General features: G+C 33.1%; 4 protein-coding genes across 5 annotated transcripts in view; 2 read left to right on the top strand and 2 right to left on the bottom strand.

Moving 5' to 3' along the window:
- Positions 1-48: 48 nt before the first annotated feature.
- On the bottom strand, positions 49-4,494 carry LOC108732560. Its single transcript, XM_025976097.1, has 13 exons — positions 4,157-4,494; positions 2,956-4,105; positions 2,709-2,823; positions 2,491-2,644; positions 2,290-2,424; positions 2,092-2,228; positions 1,810-1,982; positions 1,526-1,735; positions 1,277-1,438; positions 991-1,175; positions 833-922; positions 523-635; positions 49-283 (listed from the first exon to the last, which is right to left on the bottom strand). The coding sequence occupies exons 1-13, from the start codon at positions 4,247-4,249 to the stop codon at positions 142-144; spliced, it is 2,859 nt and encodes a 952-aa protein (XP_025831882.1). The 5' UTR covers positions 4,250-4,494; the 3' UTR covers positions 49-141.
- Positions 4,495-4,635: 141 nt separating this feature from the next.
- LOC108732649 (transcription initiation factor IIA subunit 1-like) lies at positions 4,636-5,581 on the top strand. Its single transcript, XM_018463561.2, has one exon. It carries the CDS (start codon positions 4,767-4,769, stop codon positions 5,364-5,366), a length of 600 nt encoding a protein of 199 aa, XP_018319063.1. The 5' UTR covers positions 4,636-4,766; the 3' UTR covers positions 5,367-5,581.
- Positions 5,582-5,659: 78 nt separating this feature from the next.
- LOC108732647 (HEAT repeat-containing protein 6) lies at positions 5,660-12,758 on the bottom strand. 2 transcript variants are annotated; one of them, XM_025976091.1, is made up of 18 exons: positions 12,715-12,758; positions 12,409-12,665; positions 12,103-12,351; positions 11,801-12,043; positions 11,523-11,738; positions 11,296-11,441; positions 11,112-11,241; positions 10,704-10,891; positions 10,407-10,630; positions 9,953-10,269; positions 9,382-9,598; positions 9,150-9,313; positions 8,957-9,079; positions 8,772-8,896; positions 7,114-7,348; positions 6,455-6,532; positions 6,179-6,394; positions 5,660-6,083 (listed from the first exon to the last, which is right to left on the bottom strand). In XM_025976091.1, exons 2-18 carry the CDS (start codon positions 12,562-12,564, stop codon positions 5,820-5,822), a joined length of 3,291 nt encoding a protein of 1,096 aa, XP_025831876.1. In that variant the 5' UTR covers positions 12,565-12,665; positions 12,715-12,758; the 3' UTR covers positions 5,660-5,819. The 2 variants fall into 2 exon arrangements, with proteins under 2 accessions (XP_025831876.1, XP_025831877.1); XM_025976092.1 differs by having other exon boundaries at positions 12,723-12,740.
- Positions 12,759-13,240: 482 nt separating this feature from the next.
- The window catches only part of LOC108732559 (G protein-coupled receptor kinase 1), an 84,847-nt gene continuing 73,887 nt past the window's right edge, over positions 13,241-24,200 (top strand). Inside the window, exons 1-2 of the mRNA XM_025976071.1 lie at positions 13,241-13,586; positions 21,470-21,546. Coding sequence (XP_025831856.1) covers positions 13,474-13,586; positions 21,470-21,546 — 190 coding nt within the window. The 5' untranslated portion in view covers positions 13,241-13,473. The remainder of the gene's footprint in view (positions 13,587-21,469; positions 21,547-24,200) is intronic.

The following is a 24,200-nucleotide window of genomic DNA, read 5'->3' as shown; positions in this document are numbered from 1 at the left end:
TACTAAGTAACAAGTTTTATAAAAGAAATACAATAATAAGTACCTATTTTCAATAAACTAGAGGAATTTATTTATTTACTTGGACGTTAAAGTATTAATAAAAAAAAAGAAACAGACGCTCTATTAGTTTCTGTTGTAATGTCAGTCTATTAGTAAGCGATTTTTTCTGTGTGGAATAATATTTTCGTTTTTAAAGTCGCCACAACCAGCTTCAACTAATTTGCTTCCGATATCTTGACCTCTATCATCAAAAAGTAAAACTTCCAAATGACCAATGCTTTCTCTAGAAAATGATTACTTTTAAAAAAGTATCTAAACCAAAAAGAGGATCTTTATCAGATAAAATGCATTTGATCTCAAAATGAGGTGAAGTTATTTATCTTCAAAGTGATGCATTCACTTTATTCAATAAAAATCCCTTTTTGGGGCACTTTTTACAATTTCATTCTTTTAAGTCCTTTCGATTAATTTAATTTATTTAATAAATATCGTTAGCAAACAAAAATAAATTAAGTAACTTACATTATTCGTGCCATAACATTCTGAAACAGGTAACGCTCTTCAAAATATTTTTTTTCTGTGTTGACATCTTCACTTTCACGATGCTTTATGTTGTAAAAATGGGCTTCAACTGCCTGGAAATACATAAAAAAATATGTATACAAATAGTTTTACTACCCTACGTATTGAACTTAATAACAATTCGGAAAATCTACCTTATATTAAATTACAAAATTATTAGAAAAGGGTGCGGAACAACCAGTCACACAATTATATTATCTATATTTAAACGGGCAAACTTCAGTTTTAATTAAACATTGCAAATTCTTACCTGAAAAGGCAAATCCAGGAATTCTGGCAAGATTTTCCTAACATCTTTTAAATCAACGTGAAGGACTTCTCCAAAATCCACAACGAATACCTTTAAATAAAACAATATTTTTTTATGAAAAATACCAAAAGGAAAAATAAAAAAAATTGTACTACTACCTGTAGAGAGCACATTCCTTTGTCATTTTGCAAAATTTCGCAAACTTTGGCTCTATACCAGTTACCATCCCATCTATGTTTCGCTATAACAATTTCACATAAAGAAGGCGGGTCTTTGAACATTTTGTAACTTTTTACGACATCGTGGTCATTCATATGCTTAATGAGACTATTCAATGTGAATTCTAGAAGCAATTAGAAATATTTATGAAAATAATAATACTTCATAATTTATCAATATTTCTACTCCATAACTAATAAAATAATATTCAAAAATATGCATTACGTTGTGTAGCTTCCACATCGGTATTTCGAATTAATTGAACATAGAATCTTTGTATATCTACCACTGACGTTATTCGAACTGTTATAGTGCTGTTAGGGATAGGCATCTCAATGTCATTAAAAGCCCTTATGTATACTGGTTCTTTATCAGCAGTAAAACCATCTGAAATTAAGTTTATAAATTAGTCACTTTTTTAATTTTAATGCATATATTAAACAAACTATTTAAACTTTTATTAAATTCACATACCTGCCGGTAACAGTGTGTGTCTTAATTTACACCTCTTGCCTTTAAAACAAGTTCCATCTCTATTTTGAAAAGCGCATGTCCTAGCCTCATCTTTGGGGTCGTATCCCATTACTGCTTCATTAACATTGCTATGTTCTTCAACTTTATCGTTTTTAAAATACACGTCAAGCATTTCGTCATTGGACATGTCTGAAGTAATTCCAGATAAACCTTAAAAAATAATAAAAAAAATAACAATTAAAGCCTTTAAGTTCCAACATGTTTGTAATTAAAATTATTTGTACCTTGCGCAGCTTTGATTTGTTCCTTCATAAATGCATCTTTGCATACGAAATCTGGGTCCTTTTCAACTGGATCCTTTTCAAGTAATTCGACAGCATGACCCATGTCTATAAGGTACTGACCTAAACTTGTTTCTTCATTGTCCAATTTAACTAAATCTAAACCGATTGAGTGGCTAAAACAATTTTACAAACCTTAAATTAAAATCAAATAAATAATAAACATAAGTTTTCAAAGTATTTGATAAGGTTCAAATTCCCGTTTTTTATTTTATTATTACTGACCGGGATTCCTCCATTTTGATTATGTATATTTGAAAAACTGTATTTTCAATATCTCCAATCATGTTATTCACAACTTTTGTGGTTTCTTGAGGCCAAAATGATAACCTGTTGTCATACGTAGATCCAACTGGGTACAACTTTATATTGAAAACCAAATATTAGCGAAATCGATTTCTAAAGACAGCTACGGATACTTACACTTTCTAAATGACACCTTTGAGCAATTTTTGGCAAATTATAAAAAAATTCTTCCAAAACTCGAAGTTTATCTACGGAAGTAGTTTCAACACTACCACAATCCACTAATTTTACTATCACGTTCATCTTTTCTTTCTGTGAATTATAAAAAGTCAAGTAAAAAATGAATACAGGTAGTTATTATAAAACGATATTGCATACCTCTAGCCAGTTTACGATTTCAGCACGAAAATACCTATCATATTCTTCAATATAACATGCACAATATTTTACTATGTTTTGTTGAGCCTGTTCTTTGGTTGAAAAAGTTTTGCATGTTGTTGTGTTGTAGCATAAGTTTAATTTCTTTTCCATCCTGTAAAATATAACTGTATATACATTTCTATTATTGATAAACAACTCTGTGTTGAAACACGCACTCATCAAAATTTGCAGCATCTTCGTCACCTACTTGTATGTAAAAATGAGAAGGTGATATAAAATGAGTAATCATACAGTAGTCTCCTACTTTGGGTGGTTTTGGTTCCTCTAGAACTGATTTGAAAACAAAAAAGTATTAATTATAGAATACACATTTTTACAAAAGTTGAGTTACAAAATAATAACTCGAGTGTTTTAAAAATTAAATAAAAAATCTGCCACATTGCAAAGATCTTTTAAATTCACCTTTATTTTTATCAGATTGGTTTTGACTAAGGCACATTTCAGACAGCTGTTTATCACTTAAAATAACATAACTATCTGATTTAGAGTTAATTATTTTCTTTGATTTTGAAAGGATATCATCTTGTATTCGCTGCACAGTTGGCTCATATTTAATGTCATTTTTCAATGCCTTATCGATTTCTCTAAAACTATGTTGTTTATTAGGATTTGAGGGAGTGGAGTGTAGTGGCTTTACATCAAGTTCTTCTACTTTTATGGGCTTCACAAAAACACTTGCACAACTGTCATTTAATTTTTTACTGTACGTGTTTAACGAACTGTTGGACTTCTTTTTGGTTTTAATACTTTGTGTCTTATTACTTGAACAAGAATTTTCTTCATATTGTTTTAAATCGCAAACATTTTCTAAGGAAATATCAAACGAGGATGACTGCGAGTTTTCTGATATTTCAATATTTGGCAAAGATGTTGTTACCCTGCTAGCAGATATGTCAACCAATTCTTGATTTTTTGATGTCATATTATTAATGCTGGAGATTATATTATCTGTTAAAACTTCTTCCATATCTTTTACGCCTTCTTTATGAAGATCATCAGTAACTGAGTTAACAGTTATCAAACCTTCTTTAATTTTCTCAGTTTCGCAATGATCACCTGAGTAGTTTAAGTTTTGAGCTTTCTGCTTAACTTCATTCACATACTGTTTAACAGTTTCAATAGACAATGAATCAGGTTGGAAATTCATCACATTATATACTTCATACTGTCTATTTGCATTTCTAGGAAGCCCCCTGGAGTTATTCTTGCACTCCAAATGATAATCTGACAGTGATGAACGAGGTTCAACATTTATATGGGAGTTTGAACTACTGGAGTGTTTTGTGTTGTCACAATCTTTCTCTAAAGGACCTATCAACTTGCATCTACAAGATGCACAAAGTGAAGAACTGTATGTAATATAGTCGTCTTCGTTTGCTTCTGATTTTATAGGATCTTTGATAGAATTATAAAACGCCTCCAAATCTAGATTTATGGACAATAACTTGTGATGCACTGAATTATGAAAACAATTTTCACCCAGTAAATATTTCGGATGATTTACTATCCAATTTTCGTCCCTTTCTTCTATACGTTTCACTGATTCACACATCTGCAAAGGCGGAAGGTATTGTTTAATTTAAAAATAAGTAAATAGACATACCAATTCGTAAAGATTGTCGAGAAGCTTAACAGTTCTATCACATTCTGTTTTACATTTGCTCAAATTCATCTGGAATTCAGTTTTTCTGCTCATTTTGATGGATATCTGCCACAACACAACAAGAATCTATGTAAACAAAAAAATTGGGTTGAGGTTATACCCTTTGTATATCTATTATCTATGGTTTGCAGAAAAGAGAGGTTATTTGTTTCTCATTCGCGTATACGAGGTGATTTATAATTGAAGGCAACGCAGATTGAAAATTTAAAATGCGTAGATTATACCAATAAGAATAACAAATACATTCTAATTACATTTACACCGTTTGTTATCTATTTGAGTGATATACGTGGATTAATTTTTGAATATTTGTGATTTCTTAACTTTCTTTGGACTTCGTGTAACCACCCTGTATTTAAAAAGTGTAACAATGCATTTCAAGCATGCGCAATTTAGAGTGCTATTTCCTTATCTATGGTCAATTCCAGTGTTACTGTCAGTGATATCTGTTATTTTTTATATTCTTTATTTGTTTGTTTACTGTGGTGAGCAGAACAGAGCAGAAGAAGAATTTTAGCTTAAAACGTTTATAATTTGCAATTACATAAAAATGGAAGAACAAGTAAAAAATGCACCAAAAATAAACGAATCCGATGATTACAAAGCTATAATAGACAATGTACTTTCACAAGCTGAAGACCTGTTTACAACAGAAGGTGTGAATAAGAATGTTGTGGAACAGTTACGAAAAATATGGCTTTCAAAATTCGAGAATGTTAAACCTGTTCAAGGGCAACAACAGTCTTCAGGATGCTCACTTGATGGTTCTCTAACACATTCTTTTCAAAATAATCTGACCCTAAACCAAGCAGTGCCACTTCAACTAGATGGGGCTCTGGACTCATCAGATGATGAGAATGGGGCGTCAAGCGACGATGGAGTTTCAGAAGATAATGACGAAGACAAAGACCCAGATGATCATGATATGGACGATGGAGGTCCGGAAGAAGAACCTTTGGGTTCAGAAGATGATATTACTGATGAAGAAGATCCATCAGATTTATTTGACACTGATAATGTTATAGTCTGCCAGTATGAAAAGATAACTAGAATACGAAATAAATGGAAGTTTCATCTTAAATATGGAATCATGAATCTAAACGGTGAGGATTATGTATTTCAAAAAGCTGATGGAGATGCTGAATGGTAATTGGGTAATTGTTTATCATATCATTCACTGTTATATGTAGAGTCTCAAGTTTGGTATTTATATCTCCACTATTCTTGTTGAGATCTTTTGTCTATACAAATACAATTCAATACTAAAAATGCCAAGTTTCTAAATTTGTACCTCTAGAAACCTAGATAAATAATTAGATGTTAGTTTTTCACATTTTATACATACAAGAAATTGTTTATTAGTTTCTAAGGTAATAGATACTTTAATTTTTCTTTTAAAAAGTTTCGTACTTTTGTTTATGAATTATAATTTTTTATATATTCATATGTAGCTTTAAATCAAAATAATTTTTAATTATTAAATGAGTTATATAGACAGTTAGTTTTTATGTATTTTTGGGACTTCACAGTGATTAAAAGGCAACACATTTTGATAACAATTATATATTATCATATCCGTAAAAAACAAGACAAATAAAAACATTTACAGAGTATTAATGTAAAATATTTTCATCAAACAGTCTAGAATATATTTTTGGTCAGATGAAAAACTTTCGCATTTTTTTGCTAATTTTTTTAAATGTTCTAAAGCTGTCATAAGTACAGCAGATTTTTCGGGGATAACTCTGTCTGCAACATGACGCATTTGTTGTCCAAGGAGGTCACTATAAAAAGCGAAATTGTCTTCCATACTACTGAGATCTTCAGGGGTTAATAACGTTGTCATGTGTGCAACAGTTAAACAAATCTAAAATAATTTTAAAAAATATAAAATGATTGAAAACACATTAAAACATTCGGTTTCGATTCCAACAGTCCTGTAGATTACAGTGAAAAACTTACTTGTTCAACTAAGTGATCTCTGTGCTTGTACTCGCTAAAATCTTCCATGTTTTCTGCATTTTCCAAGGCCTTCAGTAAAGAAGTCCAAACTAAATTGAAATTATGACTATAAAATGTTCTTTTTAGTGGACAAGATAATGCGTAGCCTGCATTTATCCGAACTTTAAAATTGCGATAGCTGATCACCAGAAAAGAAAGCGATGAAAATACTGAATTCTGTAAAATTTTATCATTTAATTACTTTTTCCCAGCATATAAATGTATCAAATAATTTACCTGCCAATTTGCGCCTTCGAAATACAAATTTTCGTTCTTTAAAGCATTTCCAAGAGCATAACAGGCATTCCACCGAACCTAAGTAATTTAAACGTTAATCATTATTACATCAACACAATAGTACTTTTAAAGAGCACTGCATTAAAACATGCCTAAAGTCAGAAGCTACAGATATACCACGTCTTAAACAAAAAGAAAGTAGGAAACACTGGATAACAAATGAGATCATAGAATTAATAGAAAAGAGGCGGAAATACAAATTGTTCTCAAAAGTGAATTTCGACCACTCGAAGCAATGGTGCGATGACAAGAATATAAATAAAAAGACTAGAATAAAAGGAACTTTAGAGAAGTAGGGTATAGTAGTAGTAATAATATAAGAAACGAGGTAGGGGTCATTCTGATAGAAAATGAGGAAAAGGCAGATAGGTGGAAAGAATATTTAGAGAACCTATACACGCAGGTCATGAGTTAAGACATATATTAGACAAGAAAGATAGTGTGGAGATAGGTGAGCTAGATTATCCCATAATGAGAGAAGAGATAGCATTAAAAAAATTAAAGAATAAGGCGCCAGGTAGACATTTACGAAACGGGGAAAGTCCCGGAGGATTATAATCGGAACGTAGCACTTTTAACATTGTGCTACATTTACATACTTTAGCATGTGATCCTGTAGTGGCACATTTAACTAAAACGTTAAAGGCTGCTTCTAGACATTGCCAAACGTTTTTATTCGTCTCTAGAAGATCTCTGTGAACTAATTGTAGGAGGTTTCCCAGAGCTCGAACGGTGTTCATTTTAATTTTATCATTTTGATCTGATGCTGCTATTGTTACTTGTAATAATTTAATCAAAAGATTTGTGGGGATTTCTTCACCGTTTACTTCGGACCTAAAAATGAGTTTCATTGTCTTCCTTCAAGTTTCTTTTTAAGATTTTTAAAGTAATACGAGGGTGGATTGATAAGTTTCCGGCCTGACCAAGAAAAACAAGGTTTTTAAAAATTTTTTTTTTTTATTTCTCAACATAATCTCCTCCAAGGCTGATACATTTCTCATAGCGGTGTTCCAGTCTATTAATGCCATCTCTATAGACTGATTCGTCAAGCTCCTCAAAATAACCATTTACAGCTTCGATTACTTCTTCATTGTCCGCAAATCTCTTACCGCCAAGCCATTTTTTGAGATTAGGGAACAGAAAATAGTCACTCGGGGCTAGGTCTGGAGAGTAAGGAGGGTGCGGCATCAATTCAAACTTTAGATCGTTGATTTTAGCCGTCGCAACGATTGACGTGTGCGCTGGTGCGTTATCGTGATGAAACAAGATTTTTTTCTTCGCCAGATGAGGTCGTTTAATTTTCACCTCGTGGCTCAAACGTTGCAATAAGTCTGCGTAGTATTGACCAGTGATAGTATTACCCTTTGCAAGGTAATCAATGTATATAATACCTCTTGCATCCCAAAAAACAGTAGCCATAACCTTGTTCGCCGAAAAAATTGTTTTTGCCTTCTTTGGAGTTGGTTCCCCTGGTCCAATCCACTGTTTAGACTGTTCTTTGGTTTCAGGAGTGTAGTGGTGGACCCACGTTTCGTCAACGGTTACGAATCGACGCAAAAATTCGCTTGGATTACGCTTATACAATGACAAATTTGCGGTAGAAATGTTTTTTCGAATCAATTTTTGGTCGACTGTTAGCAAACGCGGCACCCATCTTGCACAGAGCTTTTCCATATGCAAATGTTGGTGCAAAATATGTTGCACACGTTCATATGACATCTTACAGGTCTCAGCTATCTCACGCACTTTCAATCTGCGGTCTCCCAGCACTATTTGATGAATTTTTTCGATCATATCTGGAGTTGTGACCTCAACGGGGCGTCCTGAGCGAGGCCCATCAGAGGTGCTCACACGACCCTTTTTAAACTCGGAAACCCACTGCTTAACGGTTGAATATGACGGGGAGGATGTCCCCAGTGTTGAGTCCATCTCTTTTTTAATTTCCTTCGGCGTTAACCCCTTCAAATAAAAGTATTTGATGACAGCACGATTTTCCTGCTTTTCCATTTTTACGAAAACCACAGAGGCGTCTTGTTCAGCGTGCTGTCAAACCTACACTAGCAAGGAGATCGGGCTGAAACTATAGCTACAAGCTATCCAAGGATGGTACTATAGAATGTCACCTCAAGGTAGGCCTAGTGGCGTCATCTCTTGGTTAGGCCGGAAACTTATCAATCCACCCTCGTATATAACAAACCAAATCAAGATAAATTTTGGATTAAAAGTCTTTATGAAGTTATGTAAAATATGTAGCTACCTATTTGCTGTCAAACTGTCACTAAGATTTCCTAAAGACCACGCTGATTTAATTTTAACTGCACTATTGTTATCTTGCAATGTCGAATATACTGTTTCTGCGACATCAACAACAAAACCTATGTCCTATAAAATAATATAAATTAAATCGTTATCCAAAATAGTATATTTTTACCAATTCCTTACTTCTCTTAATGACGGATACTGCACACATATGCCTAAAGCCCTTACAGACGAAGCCTTAACAATATTTTCTAAATCACGACTGCAAGCAAATAGTAAAGTAACCGTAAGAATTTGTTTGTCCCTCTAAAAAAAAATAGGGTCAGTTAAACTTACGGTGAATATCGGAAATATATCCCTTAGAAAACAGACTTACTGGCAGACATTCAAAAATATGGGACCCTATGCTCCCCAAACAGTCACAACCAACTGCCCTGAGAGGAGGGTTATTTTCGTCCTGAATGAGACCAATCAAAGGACCGTTCAAAAGCAAAGTCCAAAACTCTAATCCTTTTTCAAGAGGTAATGTTTGATCAGGATCTATTAAAATTGAAAATATTTTATAGACTTTAAATAAACGGATAATAGTAAGATTAATAAGGTATGACCTTTGCTATTAAAGTATGACGACATTCTTTGTCCAATAAAATCGACAGTTCTGCCTGCATGTAGGTGTATATGAATTCCTTGACTTTTGTCGTTCAAAGATGCTACCAAAGCCTCGGTAATCAAACTGAAATGGGGCGCCATTAGAGACTGAAAATAATTTCGTGTCATGGACGAAATTACTTGAAGTGATTCCAATTTTACTGGAACAGCAACAGCCTAAAAGTACAAAACGTCAAAGCATTACATAATAAAAGACTCATCTAGTTTCAAATTTAAAAAATACGAGCAAGTGAAAGTAGGACTAGACTTGAGTGCTAAAAACTTAGTTGTATGAATTTTGTGGGGGTACTCGCATCGGAAATCGGTTTATGTTATATGAAAGAGCCTTTAAATTAAGTTTGTTAAGGTAGTAATAATTCCATACAGAATTATAAATTATCTACTTTTGGATTTTTTCTTTATACCTTTTTAATGCATAAAAACTAGAACATTTTAGAAGACTGTAAGTCCGTATTTGATATTAACTTCAACTTGATATATCTTCGAGATACAAAAATATATACTTTATACCTGTTGACTTTCTTCACCATTAATTCCTAAATTGTTGAGGCACACTTGTAGCAACCAAGAAATGTCTTTTTTACACCCGGAACACTCCAAATCTTTTCCTATTACACAACTCTCTTCATCAGAAGAAAAGTTGACATATTCAAAATCATCATCTGAATAAGTTTCTTTCTCTTGTTTTTGACTTTTATCTGTTTTCGGCTGTTTGACCGAATATTTAAACGTCTGTTTGAGAAAAGCCTGTTTCGTTTCTGGAACTACTGGTTCAGACGCAAGAGCACACCCCAAAACGATCAAACTTGCAACTTGCACTGTAGCATCTTAAATATACAGTACTCTTAAATTAATTATCTTTTTAATCGAAGCACTACCGAGAAAAATTACTATTTATTAACATATGTTATACTAGATTAACATTAGATTAAAAAACTGTATCAATAATTGTTCAATTATTTACCTTTGTGCTTGATGAACACTTTAACGTTACGTATGACTTTGCTTAAAAGTCCAGGCTTAAGTCTATTGTAAGGGGTGCTTTGAATAAGGACTGAAAGACACTTAAGGCATTGTATAAGAACCTGTACTGAATTCTCGTTTAGGGCCAGGCACAGGCATTTGTGTAATTCATAAATAGTTTCCCCCAACATTACAGAAAACGGGGTAAATGCCGAATATTTATCGCTAAATTTAAAAATTTATACAATTATTACTTCAACTGCAAAAAAGTTACACAAAAATAAACGCTAAAAGTTACCTCATTTCAGCTTGAGACAAATACATTTTCGAACTGGTTAACAACGCTAATAAAACATTTAGGGCCGCCATACGACCTCTTGGAGATGGTTCATGAAGAATACATGTTCTTAAGTTGTGTTTTGACAAAAGTGAGCCGCCTGGTATAAAGCTAGACCAAAATGGGAAAATTTTTGACTTCTCAGTTAACTAAAAAAAGATTTTTAAATTGTAAAAATCAAAGCTGACAAGGGACAAAAGGCCCTTTTTATTAATTAAAGTACATGAAGTCGTGGGTAATTTAATTAATAATAAAAAACATTCACCCCTTATGAACTACAATTAAAAAGTATCTCCTTTGATTGATGATGTTTTGAAATTGTTAAATTAACAAAAGTTTATATATTTATTTAATATGTTCATCCTTTACCTTAACTATGTTATAAAGAAGGGATAGGGCTGTTTGTCTCACTCTACCCTGAGTGATTTTTATTTTTGCAACTTTCCCTACTTCTGTGTCCGAAAAATCAGAATCACTAGCTTTCATTTTTAGAGAAGAACTAAAATTATTTATACAAATAAATACGAAAATGTAACAAAAGTAATATAAAAACCTTTGAGTGTTGTTTTCATCTGAAAAATTTGAGACTGGAACGTAAGAACTGGCATTATGAAATTCACCCCCCAATTCAGAGTCAGATTCAGATGTTCTTTTATCTTTTCTATTTTTAGCTGCTCTATGTTTCCTTTGCTTGGTGATCTGAAATAAATTATTAGGGTGTACAACAGTGCTTGAAATAACAACTGGTGTTATTTCAAATGTGTTTAAATAGATCATTACCTTCCCACCTTTTTTATCCCTTGACGTTGAAGTAACTGGCTCAGCAAGGGCAAAAGTTGAAGGAGTAATGTGTTGGGGAATTACAAAATCAACATTATTTATACAATAAACCATGTAACTTTTAGAAATACCTAAAAGAAGGCCCAACTTTTCTTGCAAATAACTTGAACTTTGTTGAATAACATTTTCTAATCCTTTCAAACAACAAATTAATATCTAAAATATATGAAGAACATCCATTAAAAAATAATGCATAGAAATTTGGAATAAAAAATTACTTTGCAAAAAATTAAATCATCATAGTTCTGGGGTTTAATATCAGTCAAAAATTTTTCAAATATGTTTGCGCATATTGTATACTCTTTCTGGTATTCGTTGCTGCCATTCTTTCTCACTTTTTCATCATCTTCACAATTAGTGCACGTTTCCAATATTTGCAGGGCACCTAGAATAACTTCAGAATTTTTGTTGTCCAGAATTTGTAACAAGGGTCCATTTTTAATAACAATTTCTGGCAATAACTAGAACATATTTAAAAGAATACTTGCACCAAATTTTAATTAACTAATTAAATACTAACACAATCTAAACTCTTTCTACTTGATTTCAATACTGTATCTAAGGTACTGAGGAGATCCAAAAATAAATGGTCAGAGGCATTTCTTAATGCTTGCAACATCCAACGAACTGTTATAACTAACGTTTGACCTTCTAATATAATATTTTGATGATTAATTAGGTTTAAAATTAATTTACAACATTTCGCAACCAAAATGTTGTCGTCTGGTAGAATAAGTGTACAACACTGATGGACTAATAAAACTGCTTTCTGAAAAATAAAGAATTTGATAAAGGTGACAACTCAAATTATGAGAATTGTCATTACCGATGCATTAGTAACAACTGGTTTTTCAAAATCTAAGATGTTAATTTCATCCAAAATTGTACATATGTATTTATGATCTCCTTTAATCCGACTCAAAGTTAATTGAGATAATTTGCCACTTAAAACATCAAAGGTGTGCTGATAGTCTTTGGCCATTTCGACGTCCCTTTAAAATACCCGAAATGTAAAATACTTAAAGTGTAACGAGTGTGCTGATAAAGTTAAGGGTTCTTGTTTCGTTTTCCAATAAACTGTATCTAAAATGTATAAAATAATGCAACTAATAGTCCTCTTCAAAACACTTACTGTATTACGCTAAATTAACAACTCATAGGTTATGTACGATTTTTAACTTTTGACATTTGAAGGACGACGATACATTTAACATAAGTGTAATGTTGGTTACATACGTATTTTTAAAGATATCACAAAAATAAATATTTTATTAAACGCCTTTGAATAAATGTTTTAAGAAACATAAATATTGTATTTAGCAGACATTGGGCAATTGATATGTTAATTACTTAACGCAAAAAGCAAATATTACCGATGTTCATTCTAAATGATATTCAATATTCAAAATGCAGAAATTATTTAAGTTTATTAATTAGTAATTAAAATGACTACAATTTTGGATCTATTCACATCTAAATAAGCAATAATTAACGAATGTTTAACTAATTGCTTTATAATGTGCCTATAATGTTCGTGCGTATGCAAGCAGATGTTCTCACATTCGCAAATACAATAAACAGCTGTTTCCGGAAACATCCGAACATATTCGTTTCGTGTGTATCCAATCAGCGTCAGAGCAGTGATCCGTACACGAAGTGTCACTCGAAATTCTGGGCAACAGTGTTGTTTGAGCAGGGTAGTTGTCTGTATTGTTGTGTCGTTTTTGCCTGCTTTGTACTAATTTTTAAATGACAACTTATTATGTGACAATTTTGCCGTGGTCGCGTAACAACAATGAACTCGTAAGTGCGTTAAAAACGTAGTAGGGTGTTGTGCCGGTGTTATTCATTTGTTGGTATGTGCATGTAAAAGGGCCCGAGGAGGAGCAAAATGGCGGACTTGGAGGCAGTGCTGGCCGATGTCAGCTATCTGATGGCCATGGAAAAGAGTAAATGTACCCCAGCGGCAAGGGCCAGCAAAAAAATTATACTACCAGACCCCAGGTGAGTTTCGAGGGGTCATTCACCCCTGACACGAACCCCGCAGCTATTTAAAAGAACCGTGTTTGATAGCGGTATTAGGAAGTTTATTTTGCTTGTTCTCGAATTAGGATATTTTCATATTGTAAACATGTAAACAGACGAATTTTCCTCATTCCTTACTAATGCCGTGATCTATAAAAATATGCAATGTGTACTTTGACGTGTTTCGAAAGTACATTTACCAGAATTTACTGTACACGAGGGAACGTGATTAGATGAATGAATGAACGAACGAACGAACGGTTTAGTATTTAGCCTGATAAATAAAAGCTGCTAAATAATTTGTTTATTGAACTGATTTGCATCGTGTTGATGCACGTTTGTCGTAAGTTACACCTGTCAATGACACAGTTTCAATGTTTATAAATTTTTATTACGGTTGTAAGTCGGCCGTTTTGGTAAACCGTTAATTACATACTTAAATCGTTATTTTCATAGGTATTAAATGAGTCTTATAGCTATTAATATGTATTATACTCTTATTCAGACATTTGACGAAAATTACAGTCCTGGTTTTAGGTATATATTCAATTCAGGTACCCACCTACCCATAATAACATTAATAAATCCCGGAAACAAATGGTTTTTTAATTAAAATCGTTTATGTGAGTTTATATTGACGTACCTACCTATCTGGTTTCTTATCCATTGATTTGTGATTAAATGCGATGATTGACTCCAAGTGTTCTGTTGTTTATATTAATTTTTATTTTTATCAAGGTATTAACGGTTTTCGTTTTAAATTAAGTAGGTATTATTTAGTTTTAAATTTAGAAGTTTTAAAGAAGATCTGATATCTATTTCAACCCATTGTTAGTAATAGGTAGTAGTTTTCAGGAATAGTCAGGCACTGTATTTAAATTTGATCCTTACGTAATTTTAGATTCCACGCCCTAATGAATAATTAAATGCTCCTAACACTTTAATCAGTACATGCCTGAAATAGTAATTTTCCCTATTTAAGCCTGTTTTTGACCCCTTTTTATGCCAATATATTGTCCGAGGCATAAAATCGTTTACTTACCCACTGGAAAAGTAATAAGGGTATTTAAATCGTAACTCATCTGTTTCAAAAACATTTAATGAGCATTTAATTACTGGGTGACCAAAAATGCTATTTTCATTTATATATATGTCCTGTTCACTTAATCTTAAACAGTAATGTTTAAAAGCCCACAGCATTTAATTTCTCATTAGGGCATTTAATTAGCATTTAATTGCCCGCGTCATTTTTTTATTCTAATGGTCCCTTCCAATGTAATGGACGACTTGCCAAGACACTTGATTGTTCTCTACTTACAGTTAGCGCCCTAATAAAAAATTAAATACTCAGGCATTTAATGAGCTTTTAATTAATACCTGGCTGAAATAGTGATTTCCTTGTTTAACCCGCTTTTGGTTTCCTTTTATGTCAACACATTACTCAAGTCGTGAAGTCATATCATTGCTAGAAAAATACCATAAGCATTTAAAACGTAACTGGTCTGTTTGGAAAGCATTTAATGAACAATTAATTACTGGGTGGCCAAAAAACTGATCTCGTTTATTCAAAATTTTCTCTCGTTATGAACTTAAAAAGTCCATAGCATTTATTTTTTCATTAGAGCACTTAATTAGCATTTAATGTGCATTTAATTAGTGGGTGACCAAAAACTGTTTTCATTTAAACAATTTTTTCGCTAGTTATTAACATAAAAAGTCCGTAGCATTTATTTTTTCATTAGAGCACTTAATTAGCATTTAACAAGTAGTTAATTGTCTATATGTGTCTTTTTTGATTCTGCTGATTTTGTTCTTCTTACGTAATGGGTGGATATACCTAAATAGGCCTTTCTGTAACAGACGATTACCCTGTACAATTAAGTGTTATGTAACTCTGCACATTGCGTTTTTTAACTACCGAGAAATTTAAAAATAACTTCTACTTTTGTTTTCTTTCTTTTCAATTATAATGAATATGTATGTAATTAATGTTCTCGATGAAAAAATGGTCTCGTGGTTCAAGTCGATTTTTGGCCAATTAAATGGATACATTTTTTTTTAATTTTTACGTCGACTGTAGGATGATAACAGTACAGCCTTTGTTATCTTTTTTTCACCTTATTTCCTAATTGGTGCTGCATTTTTTTGGGCGATATTTTTCTTGTGATGATGTAGATTTGTAAATAAAAATACGCGATGTCATCTAATGGGCAGCATTGACAATGACTCGGTTTTGACGTCAAACCATCGTCTTTAAAGGTTAGCCAGTCACAAAATAAGAATAGAAAATTAACATAATCAACAGCCGCTATCTTGAATTGATCAAGAATTTAAAAATAGCACTTCAGAAGCAGGTAGCACCTCACCTGTGTACTCATTATTAGCCACAGTTCCAAGCATTTCTGTTCAAAATGTTTTTGAGTAATTATACCGGTTGCTGCGATTCTAAAGCAAATTGAAAAATTCGTCATAAAAAAAATTAAATAGACAATCACGATAGCACACAGAAGTAATTAATTCAGTTAAATTAATTTTATTCACTACAGATAGTATAAAAAATTTTGCTACTGCCGCCGGGAATCGAACCTGTACTCTCAGGCACGTACCGTCCGTGTTTCTACTCGTAGCTAAATGGTAGAGTAGTAGTAAGTAAAACCAGAGGCCCAGGTTCGATTCCCGGCGAGGGCGTGACAGTAGCAACATTTTTTCTTCGTTAATTTAGGATTATCTGTAGCGGGAAAGTTAATTCAAAAAATTAATACACTATTGCATAAAAAAAATGATACAGGGACATATTCTGTTCAATGTTTAGTGTTATTTTTATTTAACGATAAAGTTATTATTTATAAATAATGGTTTCATTGTTTTTTCTTCGTAAAAAAGTAATTTTAATTTATTGAATTTATCTTATTAATGTTGGCAATACTTATGCAAATGTGAACCCTATGTCGGGTCGAGAAATGATTTATTTTATCTTTTTGCTAGTTATGACGCACTTGAAAGATTTAACGGAATTATTGTAATTTATCGCGTAATTTACTACCAATATGAATAAATATTAGTTTGTTGTAGAGGCGTATTTAAATCACTTTGTTATATTGTTTGCGTAAATTATATGTATATGAAAATATTGCTGAGGTTATGTGTACGAATTTTCCTGTACCACGTATTTTTTAGAAGAAGATGCTACCCTTTTTATGAATTAACGTAACTGAATATCATCCTTACGTCTAGTTTTCAACTTGCTACTAATGAATAGTTGGATTATTAAAAAAATTTCTAAATATTTTAATTATAAAACTTTAAACCTTCACAAAACGCATAATTAGGGAATGTTGTGATTCACAAAAGCATTTGTCGGTGCCATGAATGGGTCATGCAATCATTAGGCGGAGTTCCGTTACAAAACTGATTCATAAAATATTTTTTAAAGCTAGAATGGAATTTCCTATTCTGTATAATGACTTCTGTGTCTCGCAAATTAAAAAACCACAAACTTTTACTCATAGGGATGTATTGCAAAGCAAAAAAAGAATCGTCAACAGACACATGCTATATTTAAATAAAGAATCGGTACCCACATTTTTCTATGCCATTTTTTTTTGTGCTGTGCCAGCTTGTCGGCTGTCCAGTCGTTTTTCATTGGACAGTTCGAGGATAGATTGTCAGCAACATGGGTAAAAGTACCATCCCGATAAATCAGCTACTATTTCTAGCTCACGTTGTTTCGCCGGACAGTTTAAGAAAATTTAAGTGATAAAAATTGATAAAAGTACAACCTTTCAGCGACAAATCAGCTACAAATTGTAGCTCTTACAGAATTTTTCTACTTCATTTCTATTTCGTGTAGTATCAGTTTGTCAATTCTACAATTGTTTTCGCTGAACAAAAGGAGCATAGTCTAGCGACAAAATGGATAAAAATTCCATCTTTCAGCGACAAATCAGCTACAAATTGTAACTCTTACAGTATTTTTCTACTTCATTTCTATTTCGTGTAGTATTAGTTTGTTAATTCTACAATTGTTTTCGCTGGACAGTTGGAGAATAGTCTAGCGACAAAATTGATAAAAGTTGCATCTTTCAGCGACAAATCAGCTACAAATATTAGCTCTTACAGTATTTTTCAACTTCATTTTGCCCTCACAGTATTTTTCTACGCCTTTTCTCTTTGGTGTAGTGACAGCTGGCGGCTTTCCAGTCGTTTTTCACTGTATAGTTCTAGGATAGACTAATGGTAACATGGGTAAAGGTACCATTATTCAGTGACAAATTTGCTATAAATCATAATCCTTACAGTATGCTTCTATGCCACTTCTGGTTCGCCTGTATCAAGCTAGTGTTTCGGTTATTTTCAAGTAACTGGATGGAGCGACAAAGTTTTGGTTTGATATAAAATTAGCGTTCTGTAATGGGTGCCATGTTCCTTATTATATGGGGATTCCCGTAACGTTTTCAGTTTCAGTAACTCTCCTTATATTATCTTATAACTCCTCGTAGGTAACGAAAGCAAAGAATGAAGCGATTCTTTTATTCATTCTGTTAATAAAAATCAAAAGTGGAGTTTTCCCTACTAATTAATAATATTTGCAAATAGCCAAATAAATTATTATTAAACAGAAATAAAATTACGAGTGTACTTCAAGGGCCATTTTAATTCGATACAATATTTTTTATACAAAAAAGCTTTGCTTATTTTTATTGTTGAATAAGACATGTCTGATAAGATAATTTATTTTATGAATAGCGAGTCTTGTTTTATAAATCAGCAAGTAAGTACAATAAATTTTATTATTTTTTTAAATGATAAAATAAGACTGGGAGATCAACATCAAGACATTTTTTTGTGTAAGACATACTTTAATTTAAATTTCAAATTTAACTTTGCAATACATCTTGTGTATGTAAACCTAAAAATAAAATAAATTTGCGTTTAAATGCGTTTTGCATTTAAGTATTGTTTCCTTTGCTCTGATTGACTTGTTAAGAGTTATTTTTATCAACCCATTTGTACCTATCGGCCACGAATTAATTTTACTGTTAACTGTGATGACTTTTATGATCTGTAAAAGAATTGGAATTGTAGTTGCTATTACTCCGATTTTCTGAACCATAAAAATATGTAGGTGTAGTATGCCCTATGACATTAAAGTCGATTGTCAATAAACTCTAGATCATTTCGTAGATTTCGTCGCATTTCTTATTAAGTACTATTTGTTTATTGCTAGCGGTAGCCATACTTTATTTTAAAAATTACTATTTTCTGTAATTTTTGTTAAACTTCGCTCGTTTGCATATTTTAGCTCCCTTCGTTAGTGTTGTCTTTTCCTATAATAATAATCTTATGATCTTTAACAATTAAACAAATGCTTTCTTCTGCTAATATATTTAAAATTAAAGGGTAAACTAGTAAAAAATAAATAGGCATAAATTAAGAAGAAAAAAAGATGTACTATCCAGCGGGAATTGAGCCTGAGCTCGTCTACATGGCAGTCGAACATCTACACCTCTGCGCCATTAACAGTCACTGAAAGTTGTCCCACTAAGCAATGTGTAATGCTTCCGGTTTCCGACCAATGAACGACAATTTTATTAGTCGGTCGTATACGTGTAACTGTAAAGAAAGCCAAAATACACTCTAATTGCATTATCTCTATGTTTATTATGAAAGGTAACTCGTTAGTTAATTCAATGGTGGCGTATTTTTTCTATGACTTCCTGCCGGTAATAAGGAGTGATAATTTTCTTTTAATTAGAGCGAGACGCACCGTGGCGTAAAGCGAGTCGTGACTGGCTTTATGCCATGGTTATCTACAGCATCTGGTGCTGGAATTTGTCGTCAACAAATAATCAGGTTTATTCACTAACTAGCGCCATTTATCACTTGAAACAATGCCATGCAAATGGTAATTACATCAAATTTTGTAACTCCATCCAAGTCACTCCAAATTACGCTACTGAAAAATTATTTAAATACAAAATGCAAATCCTTTTTTGATTCGTTGTTTCAAATGTAAAATACAAAATATTGGAATTTCTCTGGACTAATAGTGGTGTTTGCACTATATCATCAACTGGGACGATTGAGTATGATTTATATTTTTCTGTTTGAAGTGATTGTCTATATTATAGTTTCTTCAATTCAACAACAAATAATTCTTCTATGTGCTTCCTTATTTGCCTATTTGGAAAAAAGGCACTGATGCCAAAATAGTTTGTTTACCGTGAAAGATCAGAGCCAAAAATAATTTTATTGATGTAAAATCAACATCAATCATTTTAAATCAAAATATTTCCAACCCCATTTTGTTTCTGGTCTTGGTAAGTCTAGATGATGGCCCCCACCCCCGAAGGGGGGGATCGAGTGTCGTCCACCACTCATCATCATCATCATAAGGTCGTCAGTCCTAAGACTGGTTGGACACGTACCTCCATTCTTTCCTATCCTGAGCTAAACCTCGCATTTCCCTAAAACTAGAACAGCCCACATCCTTAACTGTACCATAAAAAGTTCGTGGCGGTCTCACCCCCATAAAAAGTTATAGGAGTTCAAAGTTAATAAATATGCCAATTTTTATACATTTCTAGGCATGTAAATATTTATATAGTCATTCTTAAACAATATTCAAAGATAAAACTAATGGAAAAATACATAAAAATATTGAGAAAGTTATATATAACATTATTTAAATATCTTTATCAATAGGGTAGGTTAGGTTAGGTTATCGGGTTTTGTTCAAGTGACCACCCTCTTTCGATCCCCCACCTCCACCCGCTTGAAAATATTTTTTTTATTGAATTTTATTTAAATTATAGTGTATGAAAATTGTCAAAATAATCAACTTTCAACCCCCATAACGTTTTATGGGGGTGAGACCGCCGCAAATTTTTTATGGGGTTTTACTCAGGTGTCTACCCTCTTTCGACCCCTCCTACCCTCTTTCGATCCCCCCTACCCCCGCCCCCATCTAACTCCCATAACTTTTTATATGGGGGTGAGACCGCCACGAACTTTTTATGGTACAGTGGTGGGGGAGACCTCCTCCTTCGATCCCACCCACCCTTACCCCCTTCGGGGGTGGGGGCCATCATCTAGACATTTACCCTGATCTTTTACACATTGTAATAAGAGAAAGCAATGGAATCCATTGTCTCTTTAGCTATGGGTTCATCAAATAAGTGTTTTTCGAATCATTTTCTAAGAATTTTAGATTATACGCATTTATTAGCACACCACAATATCTTGTAGTTTTCAGTTTTACACAGCTGGTGTATATCAACTCGATATTGTTTTGCGGGCTGTTTTGTCGTAATTCGTAATTCTTTGCTAAAAGTACGATAAGTGATGATTTGGTAGGTGCCGATATCAATTTGAAACTTCAAAATTAAACCCGGAAAACAATATCGACCCAATATTTTGATTATCCATTTCCAATGTCTAGAATTTTTTGGGCTCTCTTCAGTTAAAGAATTAGAAGGCATTCCTGGAGTGTCTCTTTGACCCCTTCTTAGGCTTCTAATACCTTCAATGGCCATTGTTGGCAACTTTCATTCATCACTTTATATGATGTTTGATTGTGATACTAGCAAAACTTTTAACAAAAAAAATGTATTTTGCATTTTACAAATAGAAAATATGTTTGGAAAAGTGATTTAAATAAAATACAAAATGATTTCTCAAAAAAGTGTTCAATTGCAAGACAAAAATAGGTATTTTTTATTTTGTATTTGCATTTTAAATGCAGGTATTTCAAATAAATCACGTCTCTGGTTATGATAAATTTGTTTGATTTCAATTATTCATGTTCCAGGAAGCTTTTTCACCAGACAGGTTGGCTAACATTTTTTTTTTATTTGTTTCAGTGTGCGGAGTGTCATGCACAAATATTTGGAAAAGAAGAATGAGGTCAATTTCGATAAGATATTTCATCAGCAATTAGGTAAGCGATACATTTTCCTATGATAACGGCGATGATAAAATGATAAATATTCCCAGTATTACGTATATACGTATTTACTTGCGAAATTTTTGAGGATTTTTTATAAAAATTTAAATGACATATTTAAAGAAAATGTTAAAAATGTTATTGGTACGTAAAAATATGATTGAACTGCAGCGCATGAGATTGTTGTTGCTTTTAGTACGATGTGGCAGAAGTAGAAACTTCCTTGCTAGCCCACGCATGCGTACCTCTTTCTCAGTGGCAAGTTAATGCGATATTAAATAGGAATAGTATAATAAGTAAATTTTATTTAAGATGAAGGAATCTTTAGAAGAAGTGGCTGATGTTAGGTATCTAGGAAGTCAGATAAGTCAGGACTGAAAGAGTAGTAGAGATATAAAGCAGAGGATAGCGCAGGGTCGAGCTGCTTTAAATAAAAAGAAGTCACTTCTATGCTCGCGAACGATTAATTTATAAATTCATAAAAATTGTTAAAGGTGTATGTTTGAAGCGCGGCGCTGTACGGGTGCTAAACATGGACGGTGGGTGCGGCGGGAAAGAATAGGTTAGAAGCGTTCGAAATGTGGTGTTACAGGCGCATGATGATGATACCGTGAATAGAGATAGTTAGAAATGAAGAGGTATTAGAAAGAATAGGAAAACAGGGAAATCAATAAGAAATAAGCTAGATAGGTAGCTAGGTAGGACACCCTTTCTGGCATGAAGGTCTATTCAGAGACATTACAGGCAGAAACAGGAGTTAAGAGGAATAGAGATAGACCCACATTAGATTACACGATTCGCAAATAGTTAAGAATGTAGGTTATTCTAGTTTAAGGGAAATGCGAAGATTAGCTCAGGATAGGAAAGAGTGGAGGTGCCTGTCCAACCAGTCTTAGGACTGACGACTTTATAATGCTGATAAAGGAATGAAATTATAAAAATTTGATCAAAATCTGTACAGTAGTTTTTGCTTGATGCGTGCACATCAGTATGGTAGGATTCCAATTTAAAACAATTAATTATTTATTGTACCTATACGTATTGTCTATTGTCAAGAGAACAAGTCGTGCTGTTCAGTTGTATAATAATATATAAAATATCGTCAACAGAATACGTCAAGAATTCCTTTGCCGTTTACGCATTAAATGTACCCGATAAACTAGCAAAATACATTTAATGGGCTGATAAACCGATAAGAAATCACTACCGTTAATATATTATTCCGGGTTCGCTACGTCAGAGGTGTTATAAAGGTTTCCCTATTGAATAATTTGTACGTAACTAGCAACGTGTTTACGAAATTAAAAACAGTCTAAAAAATTTTGGAGTGACCGGAACAAATAATAATCCGATGGTGCCAGGTCTGGAGAATATGGTGGGTGTAGCATTGTATCTTATTCAAGCTGTAAAAGCTTTTGGCGAGTGACCAAACTTGTGTGAGGTCTCGCGTTGTCTTGGTGAAACACTACACCTTTCCTGTTGATTAGTTCTGACCTTTTCTGTTGAAGTGCATCATTCAGTTTATCCAGCTGATGACAGTAGACTTCCGAATTAATCGTTGTGTTATCCGGTAAAAGCTCAAAAAAAGACGATTCCTTTAAAATCCCACCAAACAGACAGCATTACCTTTTTTTGGAATCGCAGACGTCAATGCGGCGACACAGATTTCTCTCTGTGAGAACATGAGGAACCCATACATCGAGCTTCGAGGATAATCCCAGGCCTTTCAAGTGGTCATAAACTGTTGAATTTGATAAATTTAACCTCAATCCGATCTCACGTGTTGTTATTCGCCGGTTCACATCAACTAATGCCTTTATCGCGTCTTTATCAGCTTCAACCGGCCTTCCCGAACGTGGTGCATCTTCGACATCAAAATTGCCGGATCGAAATTTAGCGAACCAGTTCTGGCACTGGCGTACTGTCAACACACCTTCTCCATACACATCAGTCAATTTCTTTCTGGCTTGAACAGCATTTTTACCCTTTCTGTAGTAAAACAGTAAGATATGTCGAAAATGCTGCTTATCGCTCTCCATATTTAAAAGGGCACCAACCGAAAACTACTACGTAGAATTAATTGGAATTTTTCACACACAAGCCTTGCTATATTAGCTCTCAAAGCATATAAAAATTATACGGCTTAAATGTGAAGTTGGGTGCAAAAGAATTAAATTAAATCCTCTGTCGGGAAAAAAACGAAATGACTTTCCGATCAACCCGATATATATGTATATGTATATACAATGTACCTATAATATTTTTCGAACAGAATAACCTAAGTAGGTTCAGTTGCTTCTATCCCAATGTTGCCCTTTTGTGGAAGGACGTCGAACAATACCCGTACAACTTAAATTAAATTACAAATTATACCACTTTAGTGTGTAGGATAGCGCCCACTAACACTACTACATCTTTTACACATTGTAATAAGAGAAAGCAATGGAATCCATTGTCTCTTTAGCTATGGGTTCATCAAATAAGTGTTTTTCGAATCATTTTCTAAGAATTTTAGATTATACGCATTTATTAGCACACCACAATATCTTGTAGTTTTCAGTTTTACACAGCTGGTGTATATCAACTCGATATTGTTTTGCGGGCTGTTTTGTCGTAATTCGTAATTCTTTGCTAAAAGTACGATAAGT

Source organism: Agrilus planipennis, unplaced genomic scaffold (genome assembly GCF_000699045.2).
Source record: "Agrilus planipennis isolate EAB-ADULT unplaced genomic scaffold, Apla_2.0 scaffold71, whole genome shotgun sequence".
NCBI lineage: Eukaryota > Metazoa > Arthropoda > Insecta > Coleoptera > Buprestidae > Agrilus > Agrilus planipennis.
This window is presented reverse-complemented; position numbering and strand designations above follow the sequence as displayed.

Bases quoted from the DNA above. Each gene is read 5' to 3' on its own strand.
- LOC108732560 (XM_025976097.1), bottom strand. From the start codon at position 4,249: ATGAGCAGAAAAACTGAATTCCAGATGAATTTGAGCAAATGTAAAACA. The intron at 1,176-1,276 runs GTAATGCATATT...AATTGCTTCTAG, and splicing joins CGATGTGGAAGCTACACAAC to AATTCACATTGAATAGTCTC. The intron at 284-522 runs GTAAGTTACTTA...ATCATTTTCTAG, and splicing joins AATGTTATGGCACGAATAAT to AGAAAGCATTGGTCATTTGG.
- LOC108732649 (XM_018463561.2), top strand. From the start codon at position 4,767: ATGGAAGAACAAGTAAAAAATGCACCAAAAATAAACGAATCCGATGAT.
- LOC108732647 (XM_025976091.1), bottom strand. From the start codon at position 12,564: ATGGCCAAAGACTATCAGCACACCTTTGATGTTTTAAGTGGCAAATTA. The intron at 11,242-11,295 runs GTTTTTATATTA...AAATAATTTTAG, and splicing joins GATGAAAACAACACTCAAAG to TTCTTCTCTAAAAATGAAAG. The intron at 9,314-9,381 runs GTCATACCTTAT...CAATTTTAATAG, and splicing joins GTCATACTTTAATAGCAAAG to ATCCTGATCAAACATTACCT.